The sequence below is a fragment of the Plectropomus leopardus genome, chromosome 24 (assembly GCF_026936395.1).
Source record: "Plectropomus leopardus strain MGB_pleo_1.0 chromosome 24, ASM2693639v1, whole genome shotgun sequence".
Lineage (NCBI taxonomy): Eukaryota > Metazoa > Chordata > Actinopteri > Perciformes > Serranidae > Plectropomus > Plectropomus leopardus.
The window spans coordinates 14,378,503-14,406,047 of record NC_142199.1 but is presented as its reverse complement, the minus strand read 5'-3'; the positions used below and the strand labels follow the sequence as shown (position 1 = coordinate 14,406,047).

Below are 27,545 nucleotides of genomic sequence, written 5' to 3'. Positions count from 1 at the left end.
GACTCCAAACATGGAGATTTCTGTTCCGGGTTGTCTTTATGAGTCTTAAACATGTCTTACAAATCCTTACAAGGCATTACCAAGTATTAAAATGTCTAAAATCCAATTAAAATGAAATCTAGCTGTTATTTAGCAGCATGTAATGACTCATGTGTCTCAGCTGTATCTGACTTGTAGATTAACCCGGAGTAGGATTACTGTGAAATACATCCTCGTGTACCTGCTTTATGAAACCCAGTAGGACTGGATGTCTGTTTTCAATTAATCTGCTTTAGACGTTTTATTACACTGCTGGTTGGTCTCTATTCAGTCATGAGCTACTACTTAACTTTGGTGCTATTTATTGCCGAAGCCCCGAGAAGCAAATGAGGGGAAAAAAATTCAAGTGATCAATTTTTTAATGTAAGCTCTCATTAGTTTTCTCTCCTGTGTTTATGACTTAAGAAAAGGTAATTTAAAAAAAGGGTTTTCCAGGATATTCTGTCTAAATTCCTTATTTTCCCTTTTCCATCTGTGAAACAGGTGGGTAATAAAAGTTTTGCCAGATGCTTTTTTTCTGCCAGGATCATTTTTCTCACCTTCTTTTTTTGGCATATGTCAAAGCAGGTAAGAAAAAAGTTTTGGCAGGTAATTTTTAAAATGTTTGTTTTTGTGACACTCATTTCGTCTCGTTCACCGCAGACTGACAAAAAGCATTCATGTTTTCTTCCAGGTGACTTTTAATTTTTTTGTGCACTCTAAATACAATGTACATATATTATATATGTGTTTGAAAGTTATGTAGCATTACAAAATTGCCGTCATTCTTTTGGCAAGTTATGTGTTTTAATCTGTCCTGATAAACAGAAAAAGAATAATTATCCTGACCAAAAAAGACCCTGCCAAATCTTTTTTACACCTGTTTTCACAGGTGAAAAAAAACACCAACTGAGAAAAATGATGCTTGCAAAACTTTTTTTTTCCACATTTCATTTGATTTTGTTTTTTCGAGGAAAGATTATCTTGGCAAAGCCTTTTTTCCCCTCACATCTACTTTAGTTCTAAACACAGGAGAGAAGACACTTTTAAGATCAGTTAGAAAATGGATTGTCAGAATTCTGCTTTATGCAGTAAAAAAACCCATCAAATATTTGACTTGTTAATAATACACGTCCCAGATTTCAGTCTGTATGTGCTTGTGTAATTCCCGCAAATCTGTTGAGTGCACCACTTGAATTCAGCACAGGAATGGTGGACTCCGCCACCAACAATGCAAAATACAATATATCATAGTACCAAGTGATGCCAGCCATAAAATATATAAAAATATTGGGTTTGATATGATGTCAATCTTGAGAATTATAATTTTAAAATCCCATTAAAATATCTTGATAACATTAAATATGACTGAAGAAGCATCAAAGATCAAGTTTGTATTTTAACACACATAAAACTACAGTACAAAAATACACGGTGGATTCTTTAAGGTGTACATGTGTTTTTCCTTTTAGGGTCCTGACTTTTGCATCGCACATGAGGATTTTTTACATCAAGTTCTGCCCTCTCTTAATGCCCGGGATGTCGTTCTTCTTATCTACACACAGTCTGGTGGGACAACAATTTTTTTTTTCATGTTTGGATTACAGATCAAATCTGCGTTTGTCTGAACAGCTTCACTCCACAGACGATGTCGGTGAAGTGGCGAGGCTGGCCCGCAGAGTGAGAGAGAAGATGTCCAACCTGCATGCTGTTTATCACTGTGCTGATGGAGACGCTGAAGCTGCTGCACAACAAGTATCTGTCTTTGTCTCTATCTGTCTGTCTGTCCATTTATCTGTCTATCTCATCTGCATTGTTTTTTGTTTCTGTTTTTTCTTAGGATAACATCAGCAAGCTGTGTTTGTCCTCACTAAAAATCACTTGGCAATCGCCTGCTTCAGAGAGTTTACTACACATGGTACAGTACACACACACACACACACACGGACATATGCATTGACTCAGCGGCTCACTGGAGTATGATAAATAACTGTTTTGCCTCATTTAATCCCGTTCTCTTTGTCTCCCACCCTCCCTCAACAGAGCATTTTGCAGGGCCGTAAAACAAATTCAGTCTTTATTGATTTTCACTTTTTCTTATTCCTCGTGTTCTGTAGGTCTTATTTTCGTTGGCAGGTTATTTTTTTCTGTTTGCATTGCTTCCTTTCAGTCCAGCTTATGTAAATGCAGGGAGCAGAAAATCAATTCTGCCTCTCTCTCAGCAGTGGGAGCTGTCCACTAAGCTGCTGCTGAATGCTGTGAGCACCGGAGCTCACGTCTTAAAGGGGAAGATTTACCACAACTACATGATCGACTTGCAGGTCACCAACAGCAAACTCTACCGCAGAGCCACACGTCTACTCCAGGTATATAAACGTACACCCTTAATGGGACATAAACCACCAAGGAAGTTTGCTTTTAGGCTCAGCTAATGCAGTGCACATTACATGTGATACAGTAGATATCAGTTTAAGTTAAGTTTTTTTAAGATAAAATAAATGCTAATGTTTTTATCCTACCAAGCTATTCCCTAAAGAAATCTAATATAATTGAGAAAATGTTCCTCTGTTGGCCTAATATTCGGTTCAGAGTAATAGCAGATTTGTCTGCTGCCGCCAGTCCTGATGATGTGTTTTCCTAAATAAACTTAAAAAATTAGAGTTACAGAGCTGGATTTTAATGGAGGATCCCTCAACAAGACAAGATTATGTAATAATGCAGGACCTATCTCAGTTGATGTTGTTCTTTAGTGGTGCAAATTCCCAACAAATGAGCAAGTCATCCCAGAGAGAAAAAGCAGCTGATTCACACTGAAAGATTTTGGAGCTAAATGGAAGCTTCTCCTTCCAGAAGCTGTCTGGTTGTCCTGAGTCCCAGTGTGAGGAGGCTCTCCTGAAGGCCGTGTACTGTGTGGACAAACTGACAGTGGACATTACATCGTTTGACATCACCACACACACACTCACTGCTAGAAACAGGACCAAGGTGAGGAGGCAGTTTGGTGCATACAGCACTGGAGGAATGTATGTACGGATGTTATATTTCCTCTCTGTGTGCAGGTGGTCCCTCTGGCTTTGGTCTGTTTGCTGACTGGTTGCTCTCTCACGGAGGCGGAGACTCATTTGGAGCAACGGCCAATTGTAAGGGAGGCTGTGGAAGCGTGCCTGTTATAACTAACATTGCATGATGTCATCGTCAAATCCCTTCACACTTACATTATACTCATGAATTTAATAGTCACCTGCACCTGGAAGCCTTAACTTAGCAAACCATGTTGTAACACTAAGTGTACAATTAATTTGTACTTTTTTTCCACCAGATCGTGTTTTGAAATAAGTGGTTTTAAAAATGTAGGTTTAGAATATCCTCTGAGCACTAAAATCTTCAAAATATAATTCAATTTAATGCCCTTTTGCATGATTGGCTTGCACAAAAAAAATGTTTTCCTGATGTATTATGTGATAATTTCTTAATTGCATAACTGGATGATGTCAGGGACTGTTATTGATGATGGGGAAGACAAATGTGCAAAACATGTCAAATGATTTTTTAAGCACTAAAAAGGGACTTGTGTTTTTTATTTTGGCTTAGGGGAGAGACTAAAATCTTTAAATGGCTGTATTTTGTGTTTATTTTAGATACCGGTTAACCCCCAAATCCCGCGGCAGGCTTGAAAGGCATGTTTTCTTTAAAAATTGCCATAATCACACCATAAAAACAGAAATTACTGCAGAATTTTCAAACTTCCTAGGGTTTTTTAATTGATCATTTTAAAGCAGGATTTACATTTTGCTTAAGAAATTTGCTGTTTTTTGTTTGTTTTGTTTTGTTTTTTGGTGGTGACTTTAACGTCTGTGCTATTTGCTTGATCTATTTGCTCCAATCAGGGTTGCCACATATTTTTAAAAAGTCTTGAAAGTCGTTAATTGGCATTAAAATGTCTTAAATAACCTTTTCAAAAGTCTTAAAAACGCTTATACTTTGGATCTGGATTTTTTAAAATCTTTTTTTCTGACAAAGCATTGCAAATGCTCAAAATAATGGGTAACTTAAAAATAATGCTAATAATTTACCAAATGCCTCTTGCATTAACATCACCAAAGAGTCATGTTACAATAAATATCTAAAACATTAAATAAAATTTCCTCCAACTGTAAGTAATTGACATTGATAATTTTTTTATTTACCATCAGTACTGGATTCTGTAAAAATTGGTTGTAAATTTCATTCCAAGTGGCATTAAAAAAAGTCTTAAAAAGTCTTAAATCACACTAGGAAGCCTTTTCAGTACGACCTACATTTGGTGTGAATATCTTTTACGACACAGGGAGCTTGATGCACTTTCCCCACCTAACAAAGTCACACCCCAGCCACAATGCTCCTCTGATTAATAAAGTGCAGTCCCTTAAAAAAGGCTATAATTGACACTGGGGTGATGTTTGGTGTGTCATGGACATTTTTACCCCTGTGCGCTATAAGAGTTTTCTGCAGGCACAGGCTCTGCTGTATCGGTCCATGTGATCAACCTCAATCCCTCTGTGGCTCAACACACACAGGTAGCGGATTAGCGTGACGTGTGTGTATCTTGAGAGCAGCTGAGCGGCTTTGGAAACACCTTTGGAGCACAGCCAGTGGGGAACAAGAGCACAGAGCAGAAGAAGGTAAAATGCACATCAGATCTGGATCAGAAATATAAGCAATTAAGAAAAACAGCACGAGAAATGCTTTTCTGTGCATTTATTTTATTTATATCAACATGATTACACTCGCACATTCATTTGCTCCCAGTACATGATGTTCACTTAGTGATGTCACAGACTGATGGACAGCCAAACAGACCAAAAACAGCATAGGCACACACACACACACACACACACACACACACACACACACACACACACACACACACACACACACACACACACACACACACACACACACATAAAGGATTTTGTTAAACTAGATAAACACATTTTCCCTCGTCCACGCTGTCCCTTTAAAAAGTACAGTTGGTAAGTAAGCTCAACTCACTCAGCTTGAGGTAAACGAGAGAAAATACTCTTTAGGGGTCTTAAAAAGTATATTTTCCAGCATTTTAAAGAGCAGCTGATCCATGTCGGGCTCTTTGATTCTGCAGGAGAGCCACTAACGGAGAGACAGGATGTCAGGAAGCAAAAGACCGTGATCTCCCATCTGTCCCTGTCAATCCACCTTCATATAACCATGGATACAGTAAGGCATCAGTAACACGCTTCACGCTTGTTGGTCCACGCGGCTGGTTAGGCAAACCCCACTTGAATCTAGAGCATGCATCACAAACCCACGAAAAGCTCTTATATTTAAGCAGCACTAAAAGGTTTACATCGACCTGAAATTCAGACGGTTTTGCCTCAGATATGCTCGTTTGTGTAAGTTTTGAAATCCTGGGAAAGAAATGCATGTGTGGTTAATGACAACATGAACTGTATTACATGAATATAATGAGGTACAGGTGCTGAAGTTTACACATTAGCATGTTTAAAAGGAAAAACACACTTTGAATTTCAAAAAAATTCAAACAAAAGACACTTAAGCTACTTAAATACAGTTAACGATTTGGAATGAAATCACTTTTGGAGTGAAAAGTAATCCAAAAGTAGATTTTGTGCCAGAGCCAGGGTAACTGTTTCCCCTGCTTCCATTTTTGATGCTGAGCTAAACTAACCATCTCCTGGCTTTAGCTTCATATTTAGCGTATGAGAGTGGTATCGATTCTCTAACTCTCACCAAAGAGAGTGAGCAGATCCTAAAATCTGAAACTATTTCTTTAAAGTAATCAGGTTACATCACAGAGCTTTAGTAGATTTAAACAGTGCGCTTCTTTACAGACTACAGATTTAAGCAGGTAGTTAAGTAATAGCTAGGAGATGACCTTCCACACCCCTGAGAATACAGACTTAATGAGTCAAGTCTAAATAATTGAACTGATACACAAATCAAGTATCAATATACTGAGTCTGTCAAACACTACTTCCATCTAACAGGTCTCCAAGGTACTTTGTATATCAGTTAAGGAAGCCCATTTCCATCAGTGTTCTGAAAAAAATGAAAAGTTCCTGTTAAATCATTATAACAAGCAACTTTTTCAAAAGAATTAATTAGTATCTCAAAATACTGAAAAACTTTCTCAAAATGATAACTTTGTATTTTAAAATAATGACAAGAATATTCAAAAAAATAACTCGAGACACTCTAAAAAATAATTACTTAGTATCTCAAAACAATGAAAAACATTCAAAATAATGACTTGGTATCTCAGAATATTGATAAACTTTCCAAAAAATAATGAAAAACTTTCTAAAAGTAATACAAGTATCTCAAAATAATAATAGACTCTTTCAAAATAATGATTTACATTCTCAAAAAAAGAGAAACTTTTCAAGATTACTTAGTATCTCAAAATGATAAGAAACTCTCCTTAAATAATTACTTTGTATTTCAAAAATAATGAGTTAGTATCTATAAATAATAAGAAATTTCCCAGCAAAAATAATGACATAGTATCTAAAAAAAAACTATGGAACTAGTGAGAAACAATTCTAGGTCATGATTTTGAGAAAGTTTCTCATCACAATGATTTCGCAGGATCTTTTATTACCATCACTGGCAGATATGAGCCTCCATAATTAATGGCTATATGACTTAATACATTTTTAAGCCTGACTTCACAAAATACACCCATGGGTGTCAAAATGATATATATTTTTTTGTTTTAAAAATATACCTTATTCATACACGTACAATATACTTACAATTAACTTAAAAAATATACAAATAGAATTCACATAATTTAATAGGATGAGGTGGTGGTTTCAAGTTTCAAGATTCTACACCGGGTCTGATAAAGTGCTTCAAGTGTTCCAGTCTTAGTTTTTGGTCCCAGTTTTTAACCGAAATAACTGGTGTAGGGCTGATGGGAGTCGTCTGTGACCACGAGTTTGTTTTCATAAGTTTTTTAAAAGTCATCCAGTTCAGCGTCACTCTCTTTGGGTTTGCGGCGTTTGACCCGGCCCGGCGAGCGGCTCCTCCTCTGGCCCGTACCGCCGCCGGTGGATCCACCAGCAGCGATTTTGGGCACTTCTATGGAGTTTACAGGATTCTGGGGGGAATCTATGTCCTCCAAGGAGCCGGGCTGGGACTCCACAGAGGTCCTGGTGATCTGATGAAGCAGAGCACCGTCCTCCCTTTTGTTCTGCTCTCCCCCCTCCTCCTCCTGCTCCTCTTCATCAGGCTTAAACTCTTCTACAGCGTCTTCCTCCACTCCGACTTCTTTCTCCCCCTCTTCTCCTGTGGTTCCGGCCCCTTCGCGTCCTGATTCGTCCGCGCTGGTGTCGCTTGGACGTTTGTTGTCAGTGTCTGAGTCTTCGGCGTCGGCCTCCTCTCCCTCGGTCACGGTCACCCCCTGGCCCTGAGGGTCAAACATGATGCATGATTTAGGAGCAGCTGTAATTAGCTAAATTGGGTCCGATGGAGGCAGCTAAGTGTCACTAATTACAGCTATATGTTTGTTTCACAGCAAAAGTAATTATTGGTATTAAAATTAGAGTCAATCAGTGCAGAGAGGCTGCAGTAATAAAGCGAAGATTTTCCCGAAACAGTTTGCCTCTGACAATAACAGCAGACGTCCATCAGTGCGAGCGTCGTGCTGCTGCTAAACAAAACAGATTTGTTCAGTCTGTCTAATTGGATCGAGAGATTATCTTTTCTCACAGGCTTAGACTTAGTGTTGAGGCTGCAGTACAGCACTGTAGGTCAGATTCCTCTTTCAGGTGCAGCAGACTTTAACCCAGCGGTCATGTTCAGCCTGTTTAAAATAGATGCTGTTCCAACTGCTATTCATACGCAGAGTCTGCTCATTATTACACATGTAGCTATACACCAATATTGTTTTTTCAGGACCGATACCGATGATTCGTAGCCAATTCATTTACAATAAAAAACAAAAATCTTTCTGTCAATATTTAGAATTTGGAATGTAACAAACTCCAACTCAAAACTTGAATGCCTTTAGCAAATGTTAAATCAAAACTGAGACTTTCAACATCGTATACAGCAACTTCCCAGCACCTTTTCTTCTAAAGTCAAGTGAAAATTTCAATAGAAATTAACAAATAGAAATTGCCCTCTGAGGTTTTTAGTAAAGTTCCTGTCATGCTGACACTTTCTTTGCACTTTTTAATTAATTAATTTTAATCGGCCATCATTAAAATAAAACACAGGCACAATGCCTGGATTTCCAAATATTAGGACTCAGTCCTATATGTTGCATTTAAATGATAATAAGGGGTTAAATCAAAGCTCTCCCTGAACAGTTGCTAAACTACATCAGGTACAGAGCGTCAAAGCTGAGCACAAAAAGTGAACTGTGATGGACGTTTTAAACACACAGCTTGGGCAATAGTTTTTTTTAATTGAATAAATTCTGGTTGCACATGATTCATCTCACCTGTGACGAGGTTCTCCCCTCCTCCGACGCCTCCCCTCCCTGCTCTTCAGTCTCTCCTCCTTTTTCATCTTCATGTGACTCCTCCTTTTCAGCGGCATCATCCCCCTCATCTTCATCCTCCGCCTCTGCCGAAGCGCTGACGTTTCCCTCCACGTACTCCTCCACCAGCGTGGACTCCTCATTTTGCACAGCGTTGTCATCCTCCGTTTCCCCAGATGCCTCCTCTTCTTCTCCTTCTCCACTTTCCCTGCCTGTCGTTTCTTCCTCCTTAGATTCAGTCCCCTCCTCCGCATCTGCCTCCTCTTCCTCACCATTTTCAGTGGTCTCTCCTTCACCTGCTGTTGCATCTTTAACTGTCTCCTTGTCACTCTCCTCCTCCTCTTCCCCTGTTCCTGTCTCCCCTTCGTCCTCTGCGTTCTCTTCCTCTCCTGCTTTCTCCTCATCATCTCCTGCGTCATTCTCTCCTGTGTTGCCACCAGTTTCCTCCTCTCCTTCTGCTGTCTCCTCCTCTCTGTATTCTTCTTTGTCACTCTCCCCTTCATTTCTTGCACAGTGGCACTGGCACTCTCCCTCCTCCTCTACATTTTCTGGTGCCTCCTCCTCCTCAGCTTCCTCACCACCTGTTTGTCCCTCCTCCTGCTCCTCATCACCAGCACTACTCTCCTCCTTTTCCTCCTTTTCATCTTCTACCTCCTCCTTTTCTCCTGTCTCCCCCTCATCTTCCTCTTTCCCTTCTTCCTCATCTTCCTCTGGGATCGTCTCTTCTAAAACGATTTCAGCTTTGATATCCTCTTTAGTTTCTTCCTCCTCCTCTTCCTCCTGTACCACCTCTAAATTCCTCCCCTCCTCCTCTGTGACCTCACTTTCATCTTCCTCCGGCTTTGGCACGGCTACAGGCGATGGGCTTTTCTTCAGCTGAAGTATCTTCAGGAGGTCGAACTCCATCATCACCGGTGCTTCAGCCGCCAGCGGATTGGCTTTGAGAGGCCGGGCGGCCATTTTCTTGCGGACGCAAGCATCACAGGGGCAGTACTCGTCTTCGCTCCGCTGGTCGCTGAACTCACCCGTCAGATCTTCATCGCTCTGGGACTCACCAGTTTTCACTGACTGGTTCTTCATGACCTGAAACATAAATCACACATTATCTTCCTGACTGTCAAGCGATGTGCAGGGTTTGCAAACATTTTCATGGACAAAATGTCAAAACTTTTCCATGACTTTTCAAGGACCCCATTTTTTTCTTGCCCCTGTTGCCCGGAGGTTTTTTTTTCAAGCATAAAAGATTCAAACTCTATTCAAACATTATTTCCTGGTTTTCCATGTCTGTGGGAACCCTAGATGTAAAGAATTTGTGGGACTTACCTTTAATATCCGACGCCTCTTCTCCGTCATGGTGGAGTCCCTGGAGAGGGTCCCTCTTTGTGGTGGCCGGGGCGGCCTCCCCCCTCTGCCGGCACGACTCTGGATCTTCCTCACCTCACGCTCGATGCTGCTTTGGATGCGTCGGCTGACCTCGTCCCTCAGCTCATTGATCATGGTGTCCAGGATGAGGCTGTCATCCAGGTCCCAGCGGACTTTGAACTCCGCCATGGCGGTAATGTAGTGGTTCATGAACTGTTTCTCTAGCTTCTTGAGAAGGTGCAGCACCCACACTGGATCAGGGTCTTGGGATAGTTTCTTTGACAAAGGTGCGCGGAGGACAGTTGGGGGCGTGGCTGAGCTGGAATCCTCTACCATCTCTCCTTCGTTATCGGTGGGGGATTTGGAGCTGTCGTGAGCGGAGCTCTTGTCTGATGACGAGGGATTATCTGTGATCTTTGGGCTGTCCAGACTCAGAGGGACCGAACTTTGGTCTTCACTCTGTACTGGTTCCTCTGCTGCATCTTTCTCCTCCGCTTCAGTTTCCTTGTTCTCTGCTTCTGCGTTTCCCTTCTCCTCTTCAGCCTTCTCTGTTCCCTCATCCTCATTTAAAGAGGTCGTTTTGTTTTGCTCTCCACCGGGATTTCCATTCTCCTTCCCCGATCCTGCGGAGCCACTGCTCATCCCCACCCCTGACGAGGACCTTGGAGGAGTCACCTGCTCTTTGCTGCCGTCCCTGTCCTCCTTGACCTCAATGTTTCTGGGTTCAGTGAGCCAGAGGGACTGAAGGATGGCCATGATGTCATCATACTGCTGCATGCGGTCCTTCTGTTGGTTGTAGCCGGGGCTCGTTGTGGGCTCAATGAGCTGGAGCTGGGCCAAACAGTCCAAGAGCCCCCAGGCTGAATTACTCAGTCTACGGCCGTAAACTGGAGACACCTACAGAAGATTATGTTACATACATTAATTAAACTCACATTCATGCAGTCCATACTATTTCCCTGTAAATTAGACATCCTTGAAAAGCTACACATGCCTCTATTTATTTTATTCAGATGTCTCTCCAAAGCTCAACTTTTTTCGTTTCTGATTTAGTGGATACTTTCAGTTGATAGAGCCACTTCTAGCAAACCTTTATGGGTGTGTGAAATTAGTCAATAGGGAAGAAGAGGACACAGTCTGCATCCCTGTGTTTTTTGGTCAAATCTCAATTTAATTGTTTGATAAATTTGTCTTTTTTTCCCCTATCGATTTGAACTTTGTTTTTGAAATGGCTTGTTTTATTTTGGGGTATTTTGATTTTGTGACGTGACAAATCAGTTTAGCATCACACAGCAACTCTCCTAACATCAGTCAACACCCAAAGATCATCAAACAAATAAAGTGAGTAACCAAATACAGCGAGCTGGTCACATCCCACGGCGTCTGTGGGCAGCTATTCCAAACTTATTTAGAAGCCGCAATATTACCTCTTAAGGCCTTTAAAGTTATCCCAGTAGCCTACAACAGGGGGAAAAATGATGATCATGTGACAGTGACCATATATCTGCGATCCTCGTTTAAAATTGATGTGATAATCATTTGAATGTGAATGTATTGATGATTCTGTTACGCACTATATTTGATCTGTAGTAGATTTGTGCAAAAATTAACCCTTTAAAATTGAGCAAATTGGCCTGATGTCTTCCAAAATCATGAGATGCAATGAGCAATGAGCAACATAACAATTGCCCAACAATTAGCAAGAAATTAGTAAAAAGTACAAGAAAATGACCTGCAAATTAGTAAAATAAATAAATAAATGATACATTTTTAAAAAAAATTATAACCAAGAAAAGTGCTTAAAATGCTGATATAATTTTAAATACTTAAGTGTGATCATTATAAACATAATTTTGCCCTAACATTTATAAAATAATTTTCTAAATGAAAAACATTCTTGCAGCTTGTAGAACATTTATCATCAAGTTGCTTATTGGCTTTAGCTTTCCCATGATTTTGACAGGAATTGCACCAATTTGCTCAGAGTTCAAAGGTTTAAATAATTATGAAATGCATCTGAAAGCAGCACAATAAAAAGCGATGTCAGTCCAGGTTTCAAGTTTAAAAAAATGTCAAACGTACTCAAATTCCAGCTTCTAAAATGTGAAGATTTGCAGCTTTTCTCTGTTTCATAGGATTGAAACTTAAATATTTTTGGGTTGTAGACTATTGCTTTGACAAAAAAATATTCAGTAGACAAATTGTATATATTAATAAGTTAATTGCTAAAAACAATTAGGCAATGGTCCAATGCAATGTTAACAGTATTTAGATGCAGCTTTAATGCAGTGCTACCAGGATGTTGGCTGATCCAAAAATTCATGTCGCCCTGGTTCCCCTGACAAAAAGCCAATTGGATTTTTCCCTTTTGATTGTTGAAAAAAAAAAACTTGTGGCAATACTCATACTCATAAGTTCTGTTCAGTGATAGTCTTCACAATTTAGCACCACTTTAATGATTTTAGAAGCATAAATCGTCAGATGTAAAAGCTAAAATTAGGATATAAACTAACTACATCATGGTCCCATGACGTAATGTTGCCACCACAACGAAGCTCTTGTTAGCAACAGCCTCAAATTCACAAGTGGGATATTTACTTAAAGTTTTCTGATGTAGAACAAAATGTGATCTCTTAAGTCTCTTAATCTCTCTTGTTTCAACCACAGACCTTATTTTAGGCATCTAACTAAAAACACTATTTAAAAAAAACACTGACTTGACTAACTTGACTGACTCTATAGTGTCATCCTAAAGACAGACAGACAGCATGAACCTTGATAGTTTTTCTGTGATTATAATCACGGGGACAAAAAACAGTTTTCATACAGTTATAATCTTACCTCCGGCATGCTCTGACATCGACCCAGAGAGGAGCTCAGAAGAACCTTCATCACTGCGGCTGAAGAATGCAAATTTCTGGGCAGGAAGTCACCACTTAATTGCGGGTTGTTGGGGGGAGTCGAGGCTGGGTCACCTGGAGTCTGATCTGGACTCTTCTCCTCTGCTGCATCACATTCAGCTTCCTCTTCTTTCTCCTCTTCCTCTTGAGCCTCATCTTTCTCCTCATCGCCCACTTCCTCATCCTCAGGACTCTCCTCCTCCTTTGCTACCTCCTCTTCAGGATTCTCTTCCACCACCTTCTCCTGCTCCTCCTCCTCATTCAGCTCGTCACCAAGCGCGAGTATGCTGCTGTTGGCGGGGATGCTCCGCAGCCAGTCGCTGACAACCTCATTGGGGGACGCATTTGGCAGGCAGTCAGGAGACACCTCCAGCTCTTCCTGGTTCTTGCTCTTCCGAGACTTTTTACTTTCAGACTTGTCACTGGTTTTGCTGGCCTTTGACTGTCGACTGTGTGGTCGTGCAGCAGCCATGGTTTCCTTCAGCATGTCCGCAGCAGACAGAGACTGAGACAGAGTGCTCTCACTACAGGTCTCAGCCTTGCTGCATGGTCTCTGGCTGTGTAAAGGACAAGGGCTTGAGGATTTGATGTCTTTCTTTTGAGAATTGGACGTTTTGACACTGCTGCTGGACTTGGCCTTGAGCTCTTTGACTGAATTCTCTCCTTTTGAGGCTTTTGACCCTGAGTGAGCTGAAGCTGCTGACTTGGGACGGAGGCAGCAGGGACTCTTGGAGCGGACACTTGCTACCTTGTTGTCTGCACTGTCTTCCCCTTTTGCCTGACTAGGTGGTCGACTGATGGCCTGATTTTCAGTGTCATTCTCTCCTGAATCTCCAGCTGCATTGGCATTTTTGGCGCTGGCACTTGCAGGGGACTTGCTCCGAACTTTAGCACTTGCAACTGACATTGCAGAGGATGTCCTATTTTCTGGGGCATCCAAATTGCTTGCTTTTGTTGTTGAAGCAGACTTCACACTTCCTGTTTCAGGGTCATTTCCTTCTCTGGTTGGGCTGGCACTCGGAGTCTTACTGTCCAGCTTTTGAGCCACTGCTTTGACTCCACACTTACAACAGGACTTGTGAGAACTGCTGCTTTTGGTTGAATGTGCACTGGCTCCTCTTTCTGTTTTTTGTTCTCCGTCACCTTTATCCTCACTCCCTCCTGGTGTTTCAATAATAGGGATCTCAACTGCTGGACGATTGTGAGACAAAATGCTTTTAGGGTTGGACTTTTGAGACATGACAGACCCTGCTCCGTCATTTTCTTCCTTCATAGCGGACTGCTCTGTTGCTGACTTTCTCCCAGCGTCTGCGTGAAAAGAAACATTGGACTTGCCACTGTCTGAGTCAGCTGTTTCTTGGTCTTCTGGCAACCCAAGAGAGACTGATCCAGATGAGTTTCGACTCAGCGGTTGCTCCGTGCCTTCTGATTCTCTCCTTGGTCTTTTGGACGAGGACGACAGTATACTGGCAGCCCGCTCAGAAGCCTTCTCGCTTTTCTGCTCCTCATCTTCCTTTTTCTCCTCCCCTTTTTCCTTCTTTGCCTTTTCGAGAGCCGAAGCCGCTCCACAGCGACATTTGGATTTGCCAGATTTCGCAGAGGTTGCGGAGTGAACCGACAAGGCACTCTGCCCTCTTGTCTCTCCAGGCAACAACTGCTGTGCAGGGGACTGAGGACTACTGGAGGTTGCAGATTTGGGTGAGTGGGTCCGTGGGGATCTTCTGGGTGAGAGCGTCTGCCCTTGAGATTTACTTCTTGGCGCATTTTCTTCAACAACATTTTTATCTGCATCTGCTGTTTCAATAACAGCAATATTAGCTGTTCCATTATGATTGGACTTCTGCGATAAAGTTGAAACATTAGATTTTCCTGATTTAGCCGATGCAGCGCTTGGGGCTCTCTCTGCTGTCTCATTTTCGTCCTCATGGACCCCTTCTGGCGTTTTAATGGTGACAACATTTGGACTTGGTGACACCGGTTTGGGACTCTTGTCACACTTATGAGAAGTACCGGACCTCACTGAAGATTTTGACTTCACAGACATGGCACTGGCCACCCGCTCTTGATTTTCATCTTGCTTCTCTTCTCCATTTGTCTCAATAGAAGGAATATCAGCTTCATTTGGATCTAGAGACGCTGCAGCGTGATTTGACTTTTGGGACTTAGCAGAGGTGTGCGATTTCTCTGACATGGCACTGGGGGTTCTGTGCTCTGTTTTGTCCTCCTCTGTGTTTACTGTGTCTTTGGCTGGAGAGGCCACTCTTGAACTTTTAGACATTGCAGAGGAAGCTGATTTAGCAGATATTACACTTTCAGGCCTCTGCTGTTCCTCCTCTACCTGCTCATTGTCTTTTTCATCTGAGCTTGGAGATGCTGCAATTTCATTGCCATTATTGTTTGATTTGCACAACTTTGAAGACTTGACAGACATGTTTGACTTGACTGATCGGTTAGATGCTTGACTTGCTGCCCTTTCTTTTCCATCTCCTTCAGTACCTGACCTGGGAGAAAGTGACCTTTCCGAAGCTTTGGTAGGCTTATGGGATTTATTTGACTTGGCAGAAAGATTGGACTTGGCTGACATGACACTTGCTGCTCTTTCTTCTGGATCCGCTCCTTCTTCCAGTCCTGTTGCTTCGATAGCGGGTTCATCAGCTGGTGATCCTGCTTTTGCACATTGACTGCAAGTGGATCTATGGGATATGCCCGATTTTGCTGACACATTTGATTTAGCTGATTTAGCAGACTGGGCACTGTCAGGTCTCTCTGCCTTGCCAGACTTGACAGAAAGAGCACTGGGAGTTCTTTCGTTTGTGCTGTCGTCTGCCACAGCTGTTGGGGAGGCCACCTTAGTTCTTGTCTTGACTGAAGCACTAGTCTTTGCTGAAGCACCAGATTTGGCTGATAATGAGCTATGTGCTCTCTCTACAGAGTTCTCTCCTTCTGCGTCCTCTCTTGTCTTTACGTGAGCTGTGCAGCTGCAGTTGGACTTATGAGACTTTGCAGACTTGTTGGACTGGGCTGACATGGCACTGGGGCTTCTCTCCTCCCTTTTTTCTGCTGCAACAGAGGTGCTGCCATTACAGCCAGACCTGTGTGATTTATTGGACCTGTTGCTTATGGCTGAGGTGGCACTAGGAGCCCTTTCTTCTTCCTTTTGTTCTGCTTCAGGATTGGACGTTGTGGACATGGCACTCGTTGCTCTGTCCTCCAGGATGTTTGATATCGCGGAACAGCGCCCATAGTTGGTGAGGTTGGTCTTGTTGGACTGTGTTGACACAGCTGAACCTTCAGAGTCATTACTTTCATTATTGGCATTCTCTTGGCTGGACAGGGGTGTTGCAGGCTTTGGAGAGGCTCCCTGGGAATCACGGGACCTCTGTGATGCTCTGCTAGTAGAACTAGAGTTAACCCCCCGTTTGCAGCCTCCACAATTAGGACATACACTAGATGACTGAAGAGAGAGTCCTGTGTGACCAGACAAGCCACTAACAGCCCTCTTTATCTCTTCATCCTCATCATCTGCAGCCCCCTCTTCCTCTAGGTTTGGGGACCTGCCAGACACTCTGCTTGTTTTGGACCAGGAACTGGTAGCCCGATCCATCTCCTCTGCTTCTGCTGTTGAATGTGGGGTGGTTGCACCACATTGACAAAAAGAGGCTTCAGATACTGCTCTGCTTCCTCTGTCTTCCTCTTCCTCATACTTCTCAGTAGAATGGACAGAACTGGCTGAGATGTTGCTTGTTGGTTTGTCGCTCAAGTGAGTCAGGGAGGTTGGGGATGGGGATGGTTCATTGCTGTGACAGCATTGTGAGGCGCTGGGTGGCAGGTCATCATCTTGGTCCTCTTTCAGTGATTGCAGGACATGAGAGGAGCTGCTGACTGCAGACAGCGGACGCTCCCCGTCTTCCTCCGTCCTTAGCTCATCCTCCACCGACTTCCTACTAAGTGGTCGTAGGTTGCTATCCATTGCAACCACTTCACTGCGGCTGCAGCATCTGTTCACCCTGCACACCTCTACATGGGTGTCTCCATCCTGCTCCACCTCTACTCTGCGCTCAACCTCCTCCGACACAAACATCTCCTCCTGGACTAGCTGGCTCTGCTCCGGACCTCCTCCGCAATTGGCGAGTCGTGCTCGACAGCGCACCACCCTCCTGGAATTACATGATGAGGAAGAGCTAGAAGAGTGTGTATGTCGCACCATAGTATGGGTGTGACTGGATGTGTGTGTGGGGGGGACAGGAGGCTTTTTGTGGCTGTGTGCTGGGTTTTCCCACAAGTCATACTGCTGCTGTGGTCTCTGGTAGCAGCAGGGGCAATGGCTCCCCTCCAACACACCCTGCAGAGGTTGGTTTGAATAATCCATACCCTCTGGGTCGAAGGACGTGGAATCAGGGTCGGAGCAGCTCTCTGATTGGCCTTGCTGCAGGTAATGGTGCGGGGCATGGCTCAAAGGGCAGCATTCATTTGTCAGAGACGGGGATTTTTTAACTTGTGTAGACCACTGGAGTGTCTCATCATTGTGTAGGCGAAAACGCACCCTCATCTCCACTGAGAGGCTGCCATCTTTATTGACCAGGACTCGCTTTTCAATGTCATCGTTTGTAATAGCCGCTCTGGAGGCACCGTTGCCATATGACTTCTCCGAAGACAAGGAGAATCGGGTGGAGCGGTTTGACGAATCTGACCGAGGGTGGATGATGCTCTTTTTGGTTTCCAGACCAAAGTTAACTAAATGGAGAGAGAGAGAGAAAAGCACATTTAAATGCAACCAGAATTTCATTTTTTTACTCTTCTAACTTCTTGAGTTCAAATTTAAAGTGTGTGCACTGGGTGTTTACCCACCCACTAATGCATATTAGTCTACCAAATTACCATTTTTCTTGCTTTCATGCCCTTCGCTATACTCGCTGGCTCTGGAATGAGCCCCACGAGGTGGGGATCTTGCTCCTTGTGTAGCAGGAGATCGGGCCCCATTTCCAGGAGTCCTGGGGCCGAGACCAGGCAGTTTTTCCTCTGAGCTCTTCCTGATAAAGTTCACCAGCATTGGGCTGAAGGCCTCCCGGCCGACACACACCAACACACCAGGACAAGTCATCAGGCTTTGTACACTGTCAATCTGGAAACAAATTCACACAGTGTCAGTTTTCAGTGTCATCTGCAACCACAAAACCTACTCATTATGATGATCATACATTCAAAAACAAACCACTTCATACCCTGCGTCCCTCTGCAGTGTAGAGCTTGCGGACATGAAACTGCATCACCTCAGACACCTCATCAAGAAACGCTCTCAGGCTCCTGGTTGACCTCCTACCCAGCACAATGCTCCTCCTCATCCCTGGCTCGCTGTTCTTCACTAGGAGAATCCGCCGCTGCCTGTAAGAGAAATGGCCAGGCGGTGTTGTGGACGATGATTCCGGCCGCTGGGGCCTGCGGCTGTGATGGTACCAGATGCTCGGGCGTTTGCTGGCTAGCTCCATATTGAGTGGCTTTGCCTGGCGCCGGTCTGAGCAGACGTAGCAGCCGCCGTCCTGGAGCTGCTCCAGGTGTTTGATGGCGTGGGTGCCGCGGGGAGTGGTCACAGTCCGCACGCCAAATGGCAGAGGCACCTGTGTGTGGACACATATGTACACATATTTTAAATACAGTCCATATTTGTGTCAATCTATTGCAAGTGTGTCTCCAGGTCAGTTTTCATTCAGCAGAGAAACATTTAAGGAAGTAGAACTACAGCTGCATCGACACAGCCAGCTTCAAAAGAAATCTTGACATCAGAGCTCTGATATCTCTCCCACTAACCTTTTGGGAAAGGTCGTCCAGCAGGGCGTCAAAGCATTTGAAGCTGCGCTTGTGGACGGCCATCCTGACGCCCCCGAACTGGCTATCGCCGCTTTTGTAGAATGTGATCCGCTTGGCCGGGGTGGCTGTGGTCACATAGGTGGGGCGTGAGTTGGAGGGGGGTCGTGGGGGGAGGGGCGAGGCATGTTTAGATGGGGGCCGGGGGTCCCACATCCCTGTCTGGACCGACTGCATAATGCGATCTCACACACACCTGAGGGACACACACAAACATGCAACACGGAATATAAAGAAGTTGTTGAATCAGTGGTGATCCTAGACTCTGGGCAAGCCCAGGGCAATGAAGCCCACCGAGGCCCCCCAACATCCCCTGGTGTTGTTTTTATGTGAGGCTGGAGGCATTATGTTTTCGGGTTGTACATTCTTGTGTACGTGATATCTCAAGAAAGCTTTGAGGGAATTTCTTTAAATCTGACACAAACATTCACTTGAAATCAACAATGAGCTGATTAGATTTTGGAGGTCATACGTCAAAGGTCAAGGCCACTGTGTCCTTGTCAGTCTCATTGTTGCGAATGTGATATCTCAAGAGCCTCTTGAGGGAATTTTTTCAAATTTCCCACAAACTTTTGAGTAGATGTAAGGATGAGCTGATTAGTTTTGGTGTTCAAAAGTCAAAGCCATTGTGACCTTGCATCCGTCTTTTCTTGAAGGTAATATCTAAAGAAGGCCTTGATGAAGTTTCCTCAAATATGGTAAAAACATCCACTTGGACATAAGAATGAAGTGATTAGAATCTAAAGGTCAAAGGCCAAAGGTCACAGTGACCTCATAAAACATGTTTTTGGCCGTAACTGATGAACCTTGAGTGCCCACCTTGAAACTGTGCTGAGTTTATAGATCTTCTGTGCTGCCGGGTAAAGATGTGTGCGAAGTATCCATGTTTTCACTGACATGGATGTAAACTGTAAGTACAACTTGACTGGTGCGCTGAGGCATACAACTACATACCCAGATTTTTAAGTTTCCTCATCTTCTTATTTTTCTTTTGTTTTTGGCATCCAGAAAGGTGTTGTGCTGTTGTTCGGTTGGTAGAAGAAGCCCCACTTAAAGTTTTGGGGCAGCAGAGGTGCACTATGTAGTGCCTTTAGGGGAGGCTCAATGTGGTAAATAGATGTCATTGCAAAATCTGATATAAGTGGCCCCTTTCAAATATTTTTTGTGGGAGCCCAAACAAATACCTTGATTGCTTCTCTTGACAGTGCACCCATGTTGATTACCAAAACAATGCATCTCTCATAGTTTTCAAGAGAGCACTTTTCATCTTATTATCTTCTCAATGTGTTATGTAGCCTTTTAGTTTTCCATTAACACACTTTCTAATCACACTCACAAGGTCACAACTCCTAATCAGGGGGTTTAGCTGAGGACATCCACTAACAGGACTACCTGGCATATCAGGGTGTTACATGTGTCATTTGGCCACAGCAGGGAAAGACATTCTCTACAAAGTCATCCAAATCAAACCAGTAAGCTGCTAGCTAAACCGTTTCTTACCTGACCAACCCAGAAGAGTTTTTTTCCCCAAATTACTTTCCAATTTAATAATCAGCATGCCTAAAAATAACCAGATTCCTTTAACCCTTTGAAACTTGGATCACCATCACGGTTTTATATGCTGTGTTCAGACGCCTTTTACAAGTATTGAAACCTTTGAACCTTGAGCAAATTTGCTTGATTTCTTGCAAAAGCATGTGGGAAAAAATACACAATGAGCAAGAAGTGTCCTTCAATGTTCAAGAAATTAGGAATTTAGAAAATTAAGTTGAGGAAAAATGTCAAAAACTAAACTATATTTTTATATTATTATATATTTTATATTATTTTACATAATTACTATATTTTTAAGCACTTTTTTGGGCCATTCCTAGTTTTTTTCTTTTCTTTCCTTTCTATTTTTTTTTTTTAAATGAATTTTATGTTTTTTAATTGTTGGGTCATTTCAAGTTGCTCATAGCCTTTTTCCTATGTTTTTCAAAAAAATCAAGGCCATTCACCCAGGGTTCAAAAGGGTAAGATTCATAATAATTCCCATTGTCTCAAAAAATGGATAAAAGACCTCTGTGCTGGCGCCAGTTTTAATCAGAAAACAGTCACATAATGTATTATGAACTACAAGCATATCTGTATAGATGTTAAAGACAGCTTCCCACAGCCTGCTATATATAGTGTAGTGGCCTAGCACACATATAGAAATCCTATTTGGAACGGACGTTAAAACTGACTGTCCTGCTTCTGAACAGCTTGCATAATACACAGTACGTAATTCACACTGTTTCACTTTTCTAAAACGTCTCAACGCACTGATTGACAAAGTGATGCAAAACTTTTCTAGTTAGTTGAGATATGTTTTCAAAATTGGTGTATCTTCACATAAAAAAAAAAACTGTGACATAAGCAGGTGAATCAGTGCAGGAGACGACAGCCAGAGTGACACTTTGCTTCTTATATTCAGTAGAAATGATAATAACGTCAATAATGACTGTTAAGTGTGATGATTCTCGATGAAGGAATGAGGACGTTACCAGCAGGCTTAACAGGCATTATGAGGCTATGAGACTGCAGGCCAAATCACTGCTCTTTGCTGTTGACACTCAACGTGACGCTCTGCTGCTTAATCCCTCTTCAGCTCGATTTCTATTAACAACTTCACACCTAAAATATCATCACGTTTATACATGATTTTTAAATAGGACATGGTGGCTAATCACTGGGTTCTAATCAAAGCATTACAAAACAACAAAACAGTGATGAAAGAGAATATGACTGGCAGCTGGACTAAAGGTCAGCCTGTACTTTACTCTGCTTTCAATTATTTTCCTTTGCTGAGGCCTACCTGAAAATATACAGTACACTGTGGTGGAATGTAACTGAGTACATTTACTAAAGTAAGTACTGTATTTCAGTATAAATTTGAGTTACTTGTACTTTACTTGAGTATTTGCTTTTCATGCTACTTTATACTTTTACTTTTGCATAAAAATCATAAGAAGATATAATATGTATATTTATAAATTAAATTACCACCAGTTTATACATTTACAGCTGCAACAATCAATCAATCAGTCAGTTCACTGGAAATGAATTGCCAACATTTAACTCTCCTTCTATTTTTAAATTAATAAATTGTTTGAGTTTTAACAGTTGTTATTTTTTTAATTTTGATATCATTTTAAGGGTTTTTTTTCCTAATTTTTAAAATCTTTTTTGAATTTTCTCCTTTTTTTTTTTTTTTTAGCAATTTTGAGTTTTGAGTTTTCTAAATTTCTAATAATTATTGTTAGTTTTTTGTACATGTATTTTTTTTTTAATATCTTCTGCATTGCATACTTTTTCTGATAACACTTACTTACTTTTACTTAAATACCATTTTCAATGCAGGACTTTCACTTGTACAGAGTATTTTCACAGGGTGGTAGTGGTACTTTTACTTAAGTAAAGGCTCTGAATACTTCTACCACTGAAAGTACGAACATTTAAGGTATAGTCAATTTCAAATACAATAATATTAGCCAAGTGTACATTCTTGAGAGACAGTAAACGACATAAAAAATCATCAATACCATATTTTAACAAGACATTGTTAACGTTGTGCGCTTGCCCTTTTAGCATGTCTCTGACCACGATATACCAGCAAAAAATCTATTTTTAGCACATTTATCACCGTGGATTACTTTACCACTAATTCTAGGTCACTGTTAACTACAACCCATCTAAAGTCACCTAAAGAACAATTTCTATGATTATGCACAAATTTAAGAGATTTTTAACGCTTACATAAGTACTTCTGAACAACTTCTACCACTTATTTAATCACATTTTTTCAAGTAAATAGACACACTACTCACATATTCAGGAAACATGGTCCACAGAGATGTGAGAAAGCAGTCGGGGAAGCAGTCCGTGCAGGGTCTGACTGACTGAGTCAGACCAGAAGTCAGCACTATGCGTTTTGATGTGTGTGTATGTGTGTGTGGCGGCCTCCTCTGAGTCATACACTAAGATGTACAGCAGAGCCCCTGCTCCACGGCTCTCTGGGAAAAATGGCAGTTGGTAATCAGGTGCACGGTTGGAGGAGGAGGAGGGGGGCGGATGGAGAGAGGAGGACAGAGGAGAAGACAGAAGGGTGGGGGGGCTAAGGATAGAACGAAAAGCCTGCTTAAGAAGGAGCAGGGTTGCCATGGTGAGGCCAAGGCGAGTGATGTTCTTATGTACGAGGCACCTGACCTGGAGGAGAGGCACATGCTAATTTGCAATCATGATGGATTCTTTTCTTTTCTTTTCTTTTAACTTATCATCATGTGGATGGTAGAGCGGAAAATGTGTCGAGGTGGCCTGGTCTGCAGTGGTCTGTTTGTAGAGTCCGTATGTGTGTGTGAGTGTCAGAGGTTTTACTTTGAAATCAGAGATCTTAGGTTTTCAGCACATATTGCTCCCTCCTTCTCTTTTTTTGTTGTTTTTTTGTTATTTGACTCTTTCTATGCCTCCGTCTCCCACACACACACACACACACACACACACAGCTCTTAGGCGTAGAGGATTTTAATTATAGACAATCTGTCTGACAGCAGGGTGCCTGCTGTTAAATCACTGAAAACACCAACTGCTCCTGTTGAGCTGTGCGGTTCAAACTCGTTCTTATTATCGGAGGAGTGGTGGCAAATCAGTGATGAGCAAATTAATACCGGTTCGTCATTACAACCAGCAAACCACCATTTTTCGGAGAAACAAGTAGCATTTATTTATCCCTGTTTAGTTTATTTCTTTGACCCTGTTTAAATGAACCAAAATTAGAGGCAGAGCGCTATGTTTGGATATAACGTCAGAATTATGGCTCCATAAATGGCCACTGAAAATCTTGGGGTGGCACGCTGAAACAAAAGTTATGATTAAATTTCAGGTATAGTATAGTTCCATACATGTTTCTAGGATTTGAAAACTTTTCTTAGATTTTAGCTCATTTCTAAGATTTTGGAAAGTTTATAGGATTTTAGGCCGTTTTTATGATTTCAGGATGATTTTAGGCTTACAGAATATTTCTAGGATTTTGGTACAATTTTCTGATTCATCGGATGATTCTAGGATTTTGGGACATTTTTTAGGACATTAGGGGCTTAGCTAGTACCTTTGTCAGGGGTGTGGGGGATCCTTTAAATCACTTTATTTTTATTGTAACTTGGAAAATAGTTGGAGGAGCCAGATTTGGCCCACAAGCCACAGGTTGACTATCACTGGCTGAGGCTGTCTAGTTTCACAAGATACCAATACATTCACACTGGCTTAAAAAATGAGAGCGCTGCGGCTTCTTATGTTGGCTTCTAATTTTGTTGGTCTGCTATTTCCTTTTTCTCTGTTTCTTTTATGGAAACCAGCTGCCTGCTGCATCTGGGAGCTATGCGCAATATGAACTCTGTAAAAAATTAAACAAGTCTACTTAATTTGAAATAAGCTCATAGTTCAAATGCCTTATGTGTTAAAAGCTGGTAATCATTTTTTCAAGATCTTTTTCTCTCAGTCCAGTTTAACCAAATTCTGGCGTCTATCGAGGTTTTGTCTTTCTAAGTAAAACTACAAAATAAGACTCAGGTTGAATATGAAATTGAAAGAGTTTTTAGCAGACTATTGTCACGAAAGTCCTTCAAACTTTCAGATTCAATAAGAACAGCCTCTTGCTGCGCTTCAAGGACACCATACTGAAACGCCAACTGAAAGCACTTTAAATTCAAGTTTAAAAACGGCAAAAAAAGAAAAACAAATCTCAAAATCGAAGCTACTGTAGACGCTGTGGTGCTTTTGAGAACACCAAGTGCAGTTTACACAACAAATCTTTTACTATCATTTAAACATCCCGACTTACGTAACCCCTCATTCATCAGTCCGTGTCTGCTTCACAGCTTTTATGAGAGACAGTCAAGAGGAGGTGGGCCTCAGAGGATTCTGGGTAGACAGGAAGTCAGGGATGAGTAGGTCCTGTGCTGACAGGAGCGTCAAAGTGAAGCATCAGGCAGCTGGTCTCTGGAAAACTGCTGGTGCTGATGGGAATTCCTTGCGGATAAATCTAGGAAATCATCACCTCTGCATTGTTGTTGGTATTACGCAACAACAATCAGACAGAGACTTTAATTTTCTGCCTCTTAACATGTAAACAAAAGTAAACAGAGTCCTGTCAGAGCCGGTGGTGGAATTTAACTCAGTACATTTACTCAAGAACTGTGCTAAAATGCAAATCGGAGGTACTTGCACTTTACTTGAGTCTGTTCTTTTCTTTCCACTTTATACTTTGACTCCACTACATTTGCGAGGGAAATATTGTATATTTTACTCCACTACACTATTACAATGTATTGCTAGCAATTTTGATACAAATTTAAAGTCTTTTTCTTGTTTAATTTTTCTATAATTAATTTTAAGGGTCTTGGTTTCTATTTTTTTTTTAATAATGTTGAGTGTTTTTTTACAAACACATACACACATATTAGATAATATTAATATTAACCCATTTCAGCTGGAAATTTAATTGGAACACAGTTTTTTTCTTCTTTTCTCGCTTTTAATTGTTTTTTTAGTTTCTAATAATTGTGAGGGGTTTTTGTGTGTGTGTGTGTGTGTTTGTGTGTAATTTTGTTGTTTTAAATATATTTTCTGACTAATCATTTTAAGGTTTTGGTATATTTTTCTCACTTTTTAAAGATTTTTCTGCATTTGGTGTATTTAAATACTTAAAGTACATATTCCTGATAATATCTCCCTGCTATTACTCAAGTACCATTTTCAATGCAGGACTTGTAACAGAGTATTTCCCCTGTTTGTTCTTCTTAGGTGAAGGATGTGAATACTTCCTCCACCGCTGGTCAGAGCTGAAGTGTAATTGGTTTAATCAGGGGGACAAATAAAGAAGAAAGCAGAGGGCAGATTATACCATGTGTGGCCTAGTTTGGATGTCCACTCACTCCTCCCTGTACAGTCCCTCCTGCTCCCTGTCTCTCATCCAATAAGCAGGTGTGTGTGACTCACCTCATCCTCACAACTGGATCTCACACACAAACAAATACTGTGCATGTATATAGAGATTATATATGTGCATACCTCCTCCTAAACACAGAGACTATACAAGAAAATAGTTATAAAATGACACCAAACGTGACCAACGCGCAGATTGATCTACAGGAGTTTAAAGTGCATGTTGCTGTAAAGCCACAGGAGTTTGAGTGAAAATAAAGAGATGAATCTCACCTTTCCTGACGCATACCGATGTGATGATGACGTTAGATCACTGGCTGATGAGGTCCAGATAAAAACAAGAAGCTGTCAGGTGCTGAAGTCAGGTGGAGCAGCGGTGGACAGCTCCGTCTGCCACATCGGTCCGAGCAGCGCTGCGCCTTCAGTTCACCTCGCAGATCGCAGATATGAGGCGCATGTTCACACGCGCGTCAAGATAGCATTGTATTGACCGGAAGTACGCTGATTTAGACCTTCAAATTAATGCAGCTCAGGTTTTTTACGGCAACATTAAAGGCTAGAATATTTACAAGCTAAGTAGAACCAGCAAAATGTACTTAAGTATTAAAAGTACCCAATGCAGAAAAATCATAAGACAAAAACACATCCCAAAAAATCAAAAACTATTGAAAAAAGAAAAAAAATATGCATGCAAACAAAACAATCAAGAAAACGCGTCAAACTTCGAAATAAAAATAAAAATAGAAAAAAATCCGAAACTAATATTAATTATCAAAGAATACAATTAAATGTCCAAAAGTTAAAATTATAAAGAGAGGGAAAAAAATGCCCCAAACTTCAGAATCGATAAGAAAATAGAAAAACACCCCCAAAACCCATTTAAATTAAAAAATAACAAAATCTACTTCATAAACCCTTCTTGTGTTTTTTTTAATTAAAAAAAAACAACAACTTGTAAAGTAACTTAAGCTATCAGATAAATGTAGTGAAGTTAAAAGTACAATATTTCCCTCTGAAGTGTTTGTGGAGTAAACGTTTTAAGTACCTAAAATTAATACTTAGGTACAGTACTTGTAAACTAAATGTAGCTACTCAGTTTTCAACAGTTTTCTGAGTTCCTTCCTCTTGGGCATGAGGAATTAAGCTCAAAAGAAAGAGTCTAGCCCCATAATCTAAAAAATGTTTTTTTACAACTAAGCCAGAGACCAATGACCCTAAAATTTAGGTTAAGAACTGTCATATTCTTCCAAGTTTTCCGTATCAAATGTAGAGGAGGGAGAGGGAAGGCAATACAGACCTTTTTAAAATTAATTTTAGAACATTTTACTCATGGACAAATTATTTAGAAACTCTAAAACTACATTTTACCTGCTTTTCTGTGGAAATTCCCTGAAATTTAGCAGAACCCCATTCACACCCCAATACATTTTTCATGAGCAACAAAATGTGAGGTTTTTTTTTTTATATTAGTACAGTTACATACATATATCTAATGCTATTAATTATCTACATAATAATTTTCATGCGAAGATAAAAATGTTATACCTTTAGTAATTTAGCTAATAAAACTTTTATTTTTAAGTACCCGACCGGAAACTGTATGTTGTTGATATGGCTACCTTAACGTAATCTCAATCTGTTATCTTTCCATAAAAAATGCACTCCTCCGTTTTTTAGAGAACCATAGGGGGAGGAGGAGAAGACAGGAGGAAGGGGGAGAAGAAGAAGAGGAGTGGGATTCATGCTAAAGAGGATTAACCCTGTGTGTGCCATCTGTAGTCCCTGATAGATTAAGCCTAGTGACATGATAGCACCAATTAGTGGCTCTCTAACAAACTCACTGACAAACAATAACAGTGTCTAAGACAACTTTTCCACCAAAACATAAGCAAGACAAAACTATAGCAAAGTTAAGA

At 41.3% G+C, this 27,545-nt stretch overlaps 3 protein-coding genes across 6 annotated transcripts in view; 2 read left to right on the top strand and 1 right to left on the bottom strand.

The window, feature by feature from the left end:
- The window catches only part of gckr (glucokinase (hexokinase 4) regulator), a 28,668-nt gene extending 24,493 nt beyond the window's left edge, over positions 1-4,175 (top strand). Inside the window, exons 15-20 of one of the 2 annotated variants that reach the window (XM_088074159.1) lie at positions 1,491-1,587; positions 1,664-1,773; positions 1,859-1,936; positions 2,244-2,384; positions 2,869-3,003; positions 3,078-4,175. In XM_088074159.1, the coding sequence (XP_087930285.1) occupies positions 1,491-1,587; positions 1,664-1,773; positions 1,859-1,936; positions 2,244-2,384; positions 2,869-3,003; positions 3,078-3,191 (675 nt within the window). In that variant the 3' untranslated portion in view covers positions 3,192-4,175. Of the gene's footprint in view, positions 1-1,490; positions 1,588-1,663; positions 1,774-1,858; positions 1,937-2,240; positions 2,385-2,868; positions 3,004-3,077 lie in introns of both variants that reach the window. The other variant, XM_088074158.1, reaches the window with a different exon arrangement.
- A 565-nt stretch (positions 4,176-4,740) lies between these two features.
- rp1l1a (rp1 like 1a) lies at positions 4,741-26,077 on the bottom strand. Of its 2 annotated transcripts, none has more exons than XM_088074812.1 (8): positions 25,903-26,077; positions 18,610-18,862; positions 18,027-18,419; positions 17,683-17,926; positions 12,746-17,538; positions 9,866-10,801; positions 8,504-9,625; positions 4,741-7,465 (listed from the first exon to the last, which is right to left on the bottom strand). In XM_088074812.1, exons 2-8 carry the CDS (start codon positions 18,841-18,843, stop codon positions 7,013-7,015), a joined length of 8,175 nt encoding a protein of 2,724 aa, XP_087930938.1. In that variant the 5' UTR covers positions 18,844-18,862; positions 25,903-26,077; the 3' UTR covers positions 4,741-7,012. The 2 variants fall into 2 exon arrangements, with proteins under 2 accessions (XP_087930938.1, XP_087930939.1); XM_088074813.1 differs by lacking the exon at positions 25,903-26,077 and adding an exon at positions 22,518-23,693.
- The window catches only part of c24h8orf74 (chromosome 24 C8orf74 homolog), a 29,335-nt gene continuing 6,943 nt past the window's right edge, over positions 5,154-27,545 (top strand). Inside the window, exons 1-2 of one of the 2 annotated variants that reach the window (XM_088074824.1) lie at positions 5,154-5,250; positions 25,489-25,668. Coding sequence is in view for 1 of the 2 variants with exons in the window: in XM_088074823.1 (XP_087930949.1) it covers positions 5,242-5,250 (9 nt within the window). In the remaining variant the exon portion in view is untranslated. The remainder of the gene's footprint in view (positions 5,251-25,488; positions 25,669-27,545) is intronic. The other variant, XM_088074823.1, reaches the window with a different exon arrangement.